This window comes from Acanthopagrus latus, chromosome 16 (assembly GCF_904848185.1).
Source record: "Acanthopagrus latus isolate v.2019 chromosome 16, fAcaLat1.1, whole genome shotgun sequence".
NCBI classification, from domain to species: domain Eukaryota; kingdom Metazoa; phylum Chordata; class Actinopteri; order Spariformes; family Sparidae; genus Acanthopagrus; species Acanthopagrus latus.
In genome coordinates this window covers 18,916,435-18,928,398 of record NC_051054.1, presented here as the reverse complement: position 1 = coordinate 18,928,398, position 11,964 = coordinate 18,916,435, and the positions used below count along the sequence as shown (strand labels likewise).

Below are 11,964 nucleotides of genomic sequence, written 5' to 3'. Positions count from 1 at the left end.
CAAGCATAAATATAAACATTTTCTTTTGTCATCAGCAAACATGCATGGAATTGTTCACAGCCTTTCCTTCTGCATTGGCTGAGGTAAAATGTATCCACATTGTTCTGTAGAATAAGATGATAGAAAAGTTTGTAAAAAAAAAATGCTAATGCAATGCTCTGCACAGATATATAAATAGTTAGCTAAACAATTGAAATGGTCTTTAAAAATTTGCTGGAGATTTTTTTGACTTCCATTAATGGCGTCAGAGTGATCAAAAGCCTGGCATTTCCTTCCTGACCATTTGTAACTTTAACATATCTACACCCACGTTTTGAATTATTTCCTTTTCAGCGTAACATTTTTGGAGCTGAAATGAGTAAATCCCACGGGAAATGCAGCAAAAGCCACCCTCAGCTGACTCAACACTTCAGCCCGCACGATAAAGACTCTAACAAGGCAGACGCTAGCAGTGTAGCAACAGATAAAGCAGAGGGGACCGATGCTTGACTCTTTGTGATTATGCTGGTCAGGGAGGCACCAGAGACGCTTTACTGGATACTAGCTTTGAACTGGACAGATCTCACCACAGTCTGGGGCCAATGCCAGCACAGGGTTCCCAGCCCATTGTTGTACACTTTCACAGATACATCCAGAAAGAGCGAGTGCAGCTATGGGCAAAGAAAATACAGAGCGTCTCCTCCCAGGGTTATCCTGCAAGGATCTCTCCTTTATAAGGATGGGATACCCTTGGGGTTGATCTACCCGGCACAGTAACAGGTCACTGTTAATGGAAAGTCGCACATATTTGACACCGCGGATGAATCGGTGTGTTTCTACCGTGATCTCAGCAGTAAGTGAAAACATGACGTCTCTTTACACATCTCCTTTAACTTTTTTGGTGCTCTATGGAAACTGGACTGAAGTTATAGGCAGGCCAGTATGCCTGGTAGGTCTACTGCATCTGCAATATACTCCATCTGCTCAACATAATACTGTCCAAGCCAGAATCACAAGACCCTGAAATGGTAATTACTATGGATGCAGAAAAGGCTTTTGATAGAGTGGAGTGGAATTATTTATTTTCAGTTCTAAATAGGTTTGGTTTTGGTCAAAATTATATCTCGTGGGTTAAATTGCTATACAATGCCCCAACTGCCAGTGTAAGGTCTAACTCAACACAGTCCAATTTCTTTCCTTGAACACGCAGCTGCCGCCACTGCCTGGAGCAGGATTCTGAAAGATACAAGTAATAGTCTTTGATGCGATGATATGGTGGTCAAACACCAGGCACAACATACACAACTGTTATAGTATGTTTCCCCAAGCACTGGATATGCTGGATAAATGAATAGAAGGGCTAGATGAATAGATGAACACTCCTCAATCAGTATGCTAAACCATACTATAACCTACATTCTTGTCTAAAAAAAGGCCAGCTGAAGGCAGAAGAAACACATCACAGTCAGTTGTGCTAGCTAGCACCATGATAGCTAAGCTCTTAAATTGTCAATGAAATGATGTTAGTGAGCTTACATTAGCATATCTGATTTACTTTTATTTGCTTGTTAAACTTGCATGCAGTAATGTGGCTTCAATAGTCCTGCTGTGGCATGCAGGATTCTAGAAATTAGCTGTGCATGTGTTGAGGAATGCACAGAACAGGGTAGTAATTCAACGGAATTTGTATTAAATCTCATTGTTTTAACCAAGATATAAGCAAGTTATTTCTTTTAACTACATTTAAATTCCATTTAAATGCTAACCAGAAATTTTGCAAATGTCCCATTATTTCTGTTAATTCCTATACATTCTCATATATTCCTATTGTTTCCCATGAAAAGTTTCCAAATTCCAACAGTGAACAACAATATTCTATACTCTCATTCAATAGTTAGTGCTCAGCTCTGTACAGTAAACATCTCAATGTTCTGTATAGTAATCTGTCTTGAGCAAAATAAGCGCCACTCAAATTCTCACAGTGCAAGTGAGAACAATAACAAGAATCTTCTAGATTCTTAATAAGATTCTAGGATATTGTTGTTATTGTTCTCAATTTCATGGTGAGAATGTATAAGCTGAATACGCTGACCATGCTGAGTGCGAGGGAAGGTCTTCAGGATCTGTTGTGCAGGACCTGCAGCTCTTGTTTGAAAAATGTCTGCAAAAATAAAAAGTTTCACAATGAGTCTGTGGAAGTTAATCCTCATGATCAATACTGAAATTCAAAAATCAAAAATGTGTTTTTCCTCTTGTTCCCACAATTGTGTGTTTGAGCTTTTGCATGTACTTGGGTACGTATGTAAACAGTCTTCGAGGGTCAAAATTTGCACATACATCATTCTGCATGGTACTTCTCTTACTTGATTTTGAATGTGTTAACATGTACATTTACATTACTTTGCAGTATTTTGTAATTGTATTTGACAGGGCTAATCAAGTTCAACCTGTGTGAGCACATGCTTTCTGCCTTAACCAGTGCAGTGGACTATCCTTCATGGTAAACATATAGAAATTTTTGGAGTGCAATAACTACATAAAATATATCTTACTTTTTAGAATGTAAACATTTGAATGCAATAGGAAAAGGCTATGGATATAAACAACTGGTGCATGCTTGTTTGCTCATGGTCATTTACTGGCAGGTGAGGTAAGTACCAGTGGTTCTGTTCAGTAAAGATATCTAAAGTGCTAATTTACCCACAATATATTGTTCATGTACATGTTATAATGATTAATTAATTTAGTTAATATTAGTTTGATGTAGATTGATTAGTTTGATGTTAGTGGAACTCTGTTTCTTCCATGTGTTCCGATTGTATGTTGCAATTGAAAGCTGAGTGAACATGGCCACCAGTGAACAAGCAATGACAAATGAAGTGCATCATCCACTGCTCTAACGATAGAGATAAGCTGGATTCACCTCAAATTGTTGACTCCTGGCTGAGTTGTCAACGTGTACAGTAATTTACATTGCTGTTTACTGCCAAATATCCCACTTTTCATGCAGCGTGGAGAACTCTGCTCAGGGCAGCTCGGATATAAAATCATGCTCTTGTTTTGAAACTGAGAGAAGACGTTCCAGAGGGACAGATTCCAGCAATCTATTAACACAGAATGTGCTGCAGTATCTTATCTATGAAGAAAGTTCATTGCTGATGTGCTGATGGCTCTGCTCAAGAGAAAGAGTATAACAGTAGGGGAACACTGGGAGCAGAGCGCCAGAATCGGTATATGAGATTGGCAAATCATTGCATCCTGTTTTTATTTACATTTTACACAGCATGCACCAGTTGTTTATATCCATAGCCTTTTCCTATTGCATTCAAATGTTTACATTCTAAAACGTAAGATACATTTTATATATTTATTGCAGTCCAGAAAATAAGTTTACCATGAAGGACAGTCCACTGCACTGGCTGAGGCAGGAAGCATGTGCTCACAGAGATTGAACGTGATATCCTGTGAGTAGTGTGGCCTTACAAAATCCCTTTGAGTGTGTCAAATATATTTTTTAAATACTCCAAAGTAATGTAAATATAGTATTTGTGTTTTGTGTCTGTGATGCTCCCTGGTACGACAGGGATAAAAGAAAGTATATCATTTAGGCAAATATTGTAAAAATGAAATTAAGAATTTTGACAAGATAATTTACCTTTTCAAAATAGAGTATTTTATTCAATCTCATAACACCTCTGGAGGGGATATTTAAACTGTGACAACTTTGAAATAACATACTGAGGTGGTCAAACTTTACTTGTTGTCACCCAAAATGTTCTAAGAGACAACAACATTCCAGCAGGCATGCAATATAAAAGAAGAATTCACATATTACTATATGGTGGGTTAGTAACATTTTTAGTTAATTAGTATTCTACCTTAGGACCCTTTAGGTACAGCAAAAGCAGGTTGAACTGGGAGGTTCCTGCCGCTGCTGCTGTCATCCAGTTCAATATGGTCATCATCAGGGTCAGTCTCTCCTCCCTTTGTGTACCTAAAAGTATTGATTGACATAGCAAACACTTCATTAATTATATTTTAAATTAAAATGTCCTTATAGCTTTTACAATATAGCCTTGTACATAGTGCAGATGTTTAACAACTATTAAAACACTATTAAAAACTGCACAGTACACAGTGCCAGCTTCATTTAGTAATTAGTTTAGTCATTAAAAGTGGGTAATTAAGTTATGTCACTCTGTAAAATCCTTCAGAACAACACATTATGCAACCTTTTTTTAAAAAAGTAGGAAAAAAACAATAATCTGTGTGTTCATCTGGAGGTCCAGGAGTGCTGCTGTTGTTTTCATGACAAATTAGGACATTTTTAAAACACCACACCTAAATAACACACCACAATCAGGATACTGGGAAAAATGAGGACATTTTCACATGCCTATGAAGTGTTGTTTAAGAGCAGTTTACCATGCAAACGGAACCAAATTAACTATAACAGCAGTTTGCAAAACATTGTTGTGACAACTCTCAGCAACTTAGAAACATTGTCCTTACCTGAACTCCGGTGCGTGCTGCTGAGCTTCGACTGTAAACAAGACGAGGAAAGTCCGTGATTGGTGAAGTTCCTGCATTAACCTCTTCCTGTATCTCTTTCTTTCAAAATAAAAGCCCCCCAGGAGTTATATACACAGTTCAGTCTTATATTAGGTTTCACTTTTGTTTCCGTTTGATCATACTGCGGCTGGCAACCAGCTTTACACAATGATTACGTTTGAGATCAGCGTTGGATGGTTAGTCAGTCAGTGACGCAGCATCTGATTTGGCAATATAATCAACATAATTGCGAAGCCTCTGAAACGGATACGACCGCAGCGGAGCTCTCGGTGAATGGCACATCCGGGACCGTCGGCGCTCAGGAGACATTTAATCCTTCGACACGCACCTCATGAGCTAAAGTTGGCTAATTAGCTAGCTAATCAACCTATTTGCAAAGCTTCTGAGACGGATGTGACGCAGCGGAGCTCTTGGTGAACGGCACATCCTGGACCTTCAGCGCTCAGGAGACATTTAACCTTCGACACGCACCTCATGAGGTAAAGTTGGCTAATTAGCTAGCTAAACAGTATTCAAACAGGCAGTGGACTCAAACAAACTGGAAGGGGTGTATCATAACTGGTAATTAATTACTTTTGCTTAATTGTCAACAACAGATAGCAGAAGTTGCTGCTGAATATAACTTTTCATAATATTGCAAACCTGAGTTAAAGAGATGATTCTCCAAACAAACTGTTTCCTCTTTAATTGCAGAGACAGTCAAGGTGTTTTAACTGTTTTTTTTTTTTCTTTTGCACAAGACAGTGTTAGACGTTTTCCTATTTAATACAAATTGATGATACCAGTTGTTCAGTACACGTAGAGTACAGTTTTATACTGATTTTATAGCAGTATCTATCTTTTAAGTTGCTTTGTTGGTACTTTTGTAGGGTAGGTTAATTTTATTTGTTAAAGTTATTTAATGTTTAATGACATTTGCACAGGGTTTACACTGATCTATTAGCCTGATCAGCAGATGAGTTATGAATAACATCATTGTATTGTTTTAGGCTGTGAAAGACTTGGGTGTGTTTCAGGTGATGTGCACATGGTCTGACCCATCGACTATAGTGCGTGTGTTGCATGTCCTCATAATGTTCTGCGCTGAGAAAGACTAGAGTGTGTTTCATTTGATGTCCTCATATTGTCTGAACCATCGACTGTAGAGTGTGTGTTAAATGTTGTTGGGTAGCAGATGCTATACAGTGTTAGCAGTTTCTATAGAGTTTGGCATAATGAGCCTAGATCCTCCTGTGAATTATGTTCACTGAAACAAGCATTATCATTTGTTCATTAATTAGTCAGGGTTTATAGTTGAGAATGTCTGACACTGTATTGTTGTGTTTTGTTGCAGACACCCAGTTTTCAGGTTCTGACTCAACCTTCTGCAAACCAAGAAGTGAGCGAGAGATCCACTTCATCCTTCTAACAGGTAATTGCACATTAATTTATTGTATTTGGAAACAAGTGTATGTGTCAGTTAGCTCCAGTGCATACATGAAATGCTCTTTCACTGTATTAAAACAGTTTGTGTGAAATGTTCACAATATCAATTTTAGCATTACTTGTTTGTGAATAGCTTAGCAAAAAGAGATTGGCTATACATTTCTTAGCTCTGACTTCCCCTTAAAGCACCAAATTGATCTTTATTTTCGCTAAATCTTATATATATATATATATATATATATATTTTTTTTATCATTTTGCTCATGTTTTTGTCCATTTAACATCTGTTTATTATTTTACATGATTGGATTTCGTGGGAAGTAGATCAGTTCACATCAGTGTGGGGTTCAGAGCTTTCTTTGACAACAACAACAGAAGGTAGAAGTGAGCAACATGGACTCTACATGTGCTTAGTCGTCATGTCCTCATATTGTTTTAGGCTGTGAAAGACTTGAGTGTGTTTCATTTGATGTCCTCATTTTGTCTGACCCATCGACTGTAGAGTGTTTGTTAAATGTTGTTGGGTAGCAGATGCTTTACAGTGTTAGCATTTGCATTTGTTCATGAATTAGTCAGGATTTATAGTACAGAATATGTCTGACATTGTACTGTTGTGTGTTGTTGCAGACACCAAGTGTTCAGATCCTGACTCAACCTTCTGCAGACCAAGAAGTGAGCGAGGGATCCACTTTATCCTTCCAACAGGTAATTATATATTGATTTATTGTATTTGGAATTAAGTATGTGTCTCCGTTAGCTCCAGTGCATACATGACATGCACTTTCACTGTATTAAACAATCAGTTTGTGCAAAATGTTCACAATATCACTGTTAACATTACTTTTTTGTGAATAGCTTCACAGAAAGTAATTGGCTATACCATTTGTTAGCTCTGACTTCCCGTTAAAGCATCAAATTGATATTTATTCTTACTAAATTCTTTATTTTTAAGCCTTTTTGCTAATGTTTTTGTCCATTCGGCATCTTCTGATCAGTTTACATGATTGGATTTCTTAAGAAGTAGATCAGTTCACATCAGTGTGGGGTTCAGAGCTTTCTTTGACAATAGTAGAAGAAGTTAGAAGTCAGGAACATGGACTTTACATGTGTTCAGTCGTCATGTCCTCATATTGTTTTAGGCTGTGAAAAGCTTGAGTGTGTTTCAGGTGAAGTCCTCATATTGTCTGAGCCATCGACTGTAGAGTGTGTGTTGCATGTCCTCATATTGTTCTGGGCTGAGAAAGACTAGAGTGTGTTTCATTTGATGTCCTCATTTTGTCTGACCCATCGACTGTAGAGAGTGTGTGTTACATGTCCTCATATTGTTGGGTAGCAGATGCTGTACAGTGTTACCAGTTTCTATAGAGTTTGGCATAATGAGCCTAGATCCTCCTGTGAATTATGTTCACTGAAATAAGTGTGATCATTTGTTCATTAATTGGTCAGGATTTATAGTACAGGATATGTCTGACACTGTATTGATGTGTGTTGTTGCAGACACCAAGTGTTCAGATCCTGAGTCAACCTTCTGCAGACCAAGAAGTGAGCGAGGGATCCACTTTATCCTTCCAATAGGTAATTATATATTGATTTATTGTATTTGGAATTAAGTATGTGTCTCCGTTAGCTCCAGTGCATACATGACATGCACTTTCACTGTATTAAACAATCAGTTTGTGCAAAATGTTCACAATATCACTGTTAACATTACTTCTTTGTGAATAGCTTCACAGAAAGTAATTGGCTATACCATTTGTTAGCTCTGACTTCCCGTTAAAGCATCAAATTGACATTTATTCTTACTAAATTCTTCATTTTTAAGCCTTTTTGCTAATGTTTTTGTCCATTCAGCATCTTTTGATCAGTTTACATGATTGGATTTCTTAAGAAGTAGATCAGTTCACATCAGTGTGGGGTTCAGAGCTTTCTTTGACAATAGTAGAAGAAGTTAGAAGTCAGGAACATGGACTTTACATGTGTTCAGTCGTCATGTCCTCATATTGTTTTAGGCTGTGAAAAGCTTGAGTGTGTTTCAGGTGATGTCCTCATATTGTCTGAGCCATCGACTGTAGAGTGTGTGTTGCATGTCCTCATATTGTTCTGGGCTGAGAAAGACTAGAGTGTGTTTCATTTGATGTCCTCATTTTGTCTGACCCATCGACTGTAGAGTGTGTGTGTTACATGTCCTCATATTGTTGGGTAGCAGATGCTGTACAGTGTTAGCAGTTTCTATAGAGTTTGGCATAATGAGCCTAGATCCTCCTGTGAATTATGTTCACTGAAATAAGTGTGATCATTTGTTCATTAATTGGTCAGGATTTATAGTACAGGATATGTCTGACACTGTATTGATGTGTGTTGTTGCAGACACCAAGTGTTCAGAGCCTGACTCAACCTTCTGCAGACCAAGAAGTGAGCGAGGGATCCACTTTATCCTTCCAATAGGTAATTACACATTAATTTATTGTATTTGGAATTAAGTATGTGTCTCCGTTAGCTCCAGTGCATACATGACATGCACTTTCACTGTATTAAACAATCAGTTTGTGCAAAATGTTCACAATATCACTGTTAACATTACTTCTTTGTGAATAGCTTCACAGAAAGTAATTGGCTATACCATTTGTTAGCTCTGACTTCCCGTTAAAGCATCAAATTGATATTTATTCTTACTAAATTCTTCATTTTTAAGCCTTTTTGCTAATGTTTTTGTCCATTCAGCATCTTCTGATCAGTTTACATGATTGGATTTCTTAAGAAGTAGATCAGTTCACATCAGTGTGGGGTTCAGAGCTTTCTTTGACAATAGTAGAAGAAGTTAGAAGTCAGGAACATGGACTTTACATGTGTTCAGTCGTCATGTCCTCATATTGTTTTAGGCTGTGAAAAGCTTGAGTGTGTTTCAGGTGATGTCCTCATATTGTCTGAGCCATCGACTGTAGAGTGTGTGTTGCATGTCCTCATATTGTTCTGGGCTGAGAAAGACTAGAGTGTGTTTCATTTGATGTCCTCATTTTGTCTGACCCATCGACTGTAGAGTGTGTGTGTTACATGTCCTCATATTGTTGGGTAGCAGATGCTGTACAGTGTTAGCAGTTTCTATAGAGTTTGGCATAATGAGCCTAGATCCTCCTGTGAATTATGTTCACTGAAATAAATGTGATCATTTGTTCATTAATTGGTCAGGATTTATAGTACAGGATATGTCTGACACTGTATTGATGTGTGTTGTTGCAGACACCAAGTGTTCAGAGCCTGACTCAACCTTCTGCAGAAAAAGAAGTGAGCGAGGGATCCACTTTATCCTTCCAATAGGTAATTACACATTAATTTATTGTATTTGGAATTAAGTATGTGTCTCCGTTAGCTCCAGTGCATACATGACATGCACTTTCACTGTATTAAACAATCAGTTTGTGCAAAATGTTCACAATATCACTGTTAACATTACTTCTTTGTGAATAGCTTCACAGAAAGTAATTGGCTATACCATTTGTTAGCTCTGACTTCCCGTTAAAGCATCAAATTGATATTTATTCTTACTAAATTCTTTATTTTTAAGCCTTTTTGCTAATGTTTTTGTCCATTCAGCATCTTCTGATCAGTTTACATGATTGTATTTCTTAAGAAGTAGATCAGTTCACATCAGTGTCGGGTTCAGAGCTTTCTTTGACATTAGTAGAAGAAGTTAAAAGTCAGGAACATGGACTCTACATGTGTTCAGTCGTCATGTCCTCATATTGTTTTAGGCTTTGACAGACTTGAGTGTGTTTCAGGTGATGTCCTCATATTGTCTGAGCCATCGACTGTAGAGTGTGTGTGTTACATGTCCTCATATTGTTGGGTAGCAGATGCTGTACAGTTTTAGCTGTTTCTATAGAGTTTGTCATAATGAGCCTAGATCCTCCTGTAGATTATGGTCACTGAAGCAAATATGATCATTTGTTCATTTATTAGTGAATATGTCTGACACTGTATTGTTGTGTTTTGTTGCAGACACCAAGTATTCAGGTTCTGACTCAACCCTCTGCAGACCAAGAAGTGAGCGAGGGATGCACTTCATCCTTCCAATAGGTAATTACACATTAATTTATTCTATTTGCCATTAAGTATGTGTCTTACTTGGCTCCAGTGCCTACACGAAATGTCCTTGAAATGCCTTTTAAAACAATTAGATTGTATGAAATATTCACAATATCATCAATGTCAGTATTGCATTGCTGGGGAAGTAGATCGATTTACATCAGTGTGGGGTTTAGAGCTTTTTTTGACAACAGAAGAAGTTAGAACCACTATTATTTTCACTTACAGTGTAATTAATTGCATCATAATTTACAGTTAGAGTTCTGTGTAATTTCAAACAAATAATGAATCTCTGTCATTTCATTTAAGTTCAGCCTCCTCCCACCTGACAGCTATTGCAAAGCAAGTGAGACAGCTGCCTTCTTCTCCTTCATTCAAAAATGTTATGTTCTTTGACTGGGGATATTTACTTTTTGAGAAAATATTGTAGACTCTTAACTAAGACTATGGTTCTTTACACTTGATTCTTGATATGGACAGTCAAAAGCAAGCCATCATCTGCAAAATGTAAAGTGGCATCATGCTTGGTGTGAGGAACGTTATGATGAGGCCAAGAAAAAGATATTTGAGAGAGAGAGGCAGATGACTTTGAGTCTGTTCACCAGAATGAATAATTCTGTGAGTATGCAAATCAAAGCAAAAACCAAACATTTGGTCATATGCAAATTCATTATTTTCAAGGTATTTATTTTACAAGAACTTCCATGGGCCTAGCAGAATTTCTCTCATTCACTTGTTTTTTCCATTTCATTCACCATGTTTGAAAGACAAAGTTGCAAAAGATGTTTTCTCTCAAAATATTTGTTACACTGTCCTTTATAATCATACACCATCAACATCAAATCGCACAGAGACGTGTTGTGGTTTAGGGATTATTGTCCTAATAGTATGTCATAGGTAGGTAGGTATGTGAGGGAAAATATTTTCAAAGGATTATGTAAATCATTTAATCACTTCCACTTTAATATAACTGGGGAGAAATTATCTGTTCACTGATTTGTATTTACAGTATTAATGATGGTTTTAAAGGTTGAACATCACTTGGTCGATGATTTCGTGATGGAAACTCTGCAAGCTTTGACCAGGTAATGAATATGACACAGTAGTGATTGTATTAAGGGATCCAATTCAATTCAATTTCATGTTTTTAATGACTCATCACTTTCAAGTCGTGTTATGCACAACTGTATGGGGAATGATAATGATGTAATAATGCCTTTTTCTCCATTTTCCTTCAGATCTCTACTGATGATTCTTCAGATTGCACAGCTTATGAAGATACTGATGATATGTTCCAGACTCAAGTGTCAATTCCTCAGACAAAAGTCTTTGTAGTAATGAATTGAGAATCACAGAATCTCTTGCTCCCAAGAAAGTGTTAGAGGACATGCCAGTGGGGATAGTTACAGCACACCGTTGGGAGATCACTGGTTCAGAGAAACCTACAAGTTTTAGTTCAGGAGGAGGAGCAGCAGTCATAGCACTTTAGTGATGAGTTGCAGTGCCAATTCCCTGGAGGCAAGATTTCTGCATTTGCTGTGGTCTGTTCTGTTTAAGTTTACATATTTTGCCACCAATTAAAAAAGAAAGAAAGGCAGAAAGTGTTCCATGTTTTTATTCACATGAACAGGTACTACAAAATTCATAAATGCAATACAATAGTAAGACTTAATAAGTCGACCGACCACATTTTTTAGCTATTTCTCCCTTTAAGTGTCTACAAAGCTCAGTTTTACTGTGTTGTATTAACATATGAATATCTGACATTTCTGTCAGACATTACCTGACTGATGAGCATGACTATTGTACACCTGTGTCTATTATATTGGTATTTTAAACATAAACAACAGGAGTCAAGGTGAAAATATAGACCATGCCCTTTCCTGGTCTTAATAAGTCATGTAT

The 11,964-nt window shown here is 37.3% G+C and overlaps 1 protein-coding gene and 1 long non-coding RNA gene across 4 annotated transcripts in view; one reads left to right on the top strand and one right to left on the bottom strand.

Moving 5' to 3' along the window:
* Positions 1-5,025, bottom strand: part of LOC119034267 — a 5,634-nt gene extending 609 nt beyond the window's left edge. Inside the window, exons 1-4 of one of the 3 annotated variants that reach the window (XR_005079514.1) lie at positions 4,492-5,025; positions 3,858-3,973; positions 2,072-2,140; positions 1-1,215 (exon numbers count right to left, since the gene is read on the bottom strand). The exon at positions 1-1,215 is cut by the window's left edge and continues 609 nt beyond it. This is a non-coding gene — a long non-coding RNA (uncharacterized LOC119034267). Of the gene's footprint in view, positions 1,216-1,827; positions 2,141-3,857; positions 3,974-4,491 lie in introns of those variants that run through there. The other 2 variants (XR_005079515.1, XR_005079513.1) reach the window with 2 other exon arrangements.
* An 825-nt stretch (positions 5,026-5,850) lies between these two features.
* On the top strand, positions 5,851-11,700 carry LOC119004935. The gene is made up of 9 exons (XM_037072269.1): positions 5,851-5,962; positions 6,604-6,681; positions 7,474-7,551; positions 8,344-8,421; positions 9,214-9,291; positions 9,973-10,050; positions 10,374-10,405; positions 11,089-11,144; positions 11,298-11,700. Exons 1-9 carry the CDS (start codon positions 5,851-5,853, stop codon positions 11,392-11,394), a joined length of 687 nt encoding a protein of 228 aa, XP_036928164.1. The 3' UTR covers positions 11,395-11,700.
* The last annotated feature ends 264 nt before the right edge of the window (positions 11,701-11,964 follow it).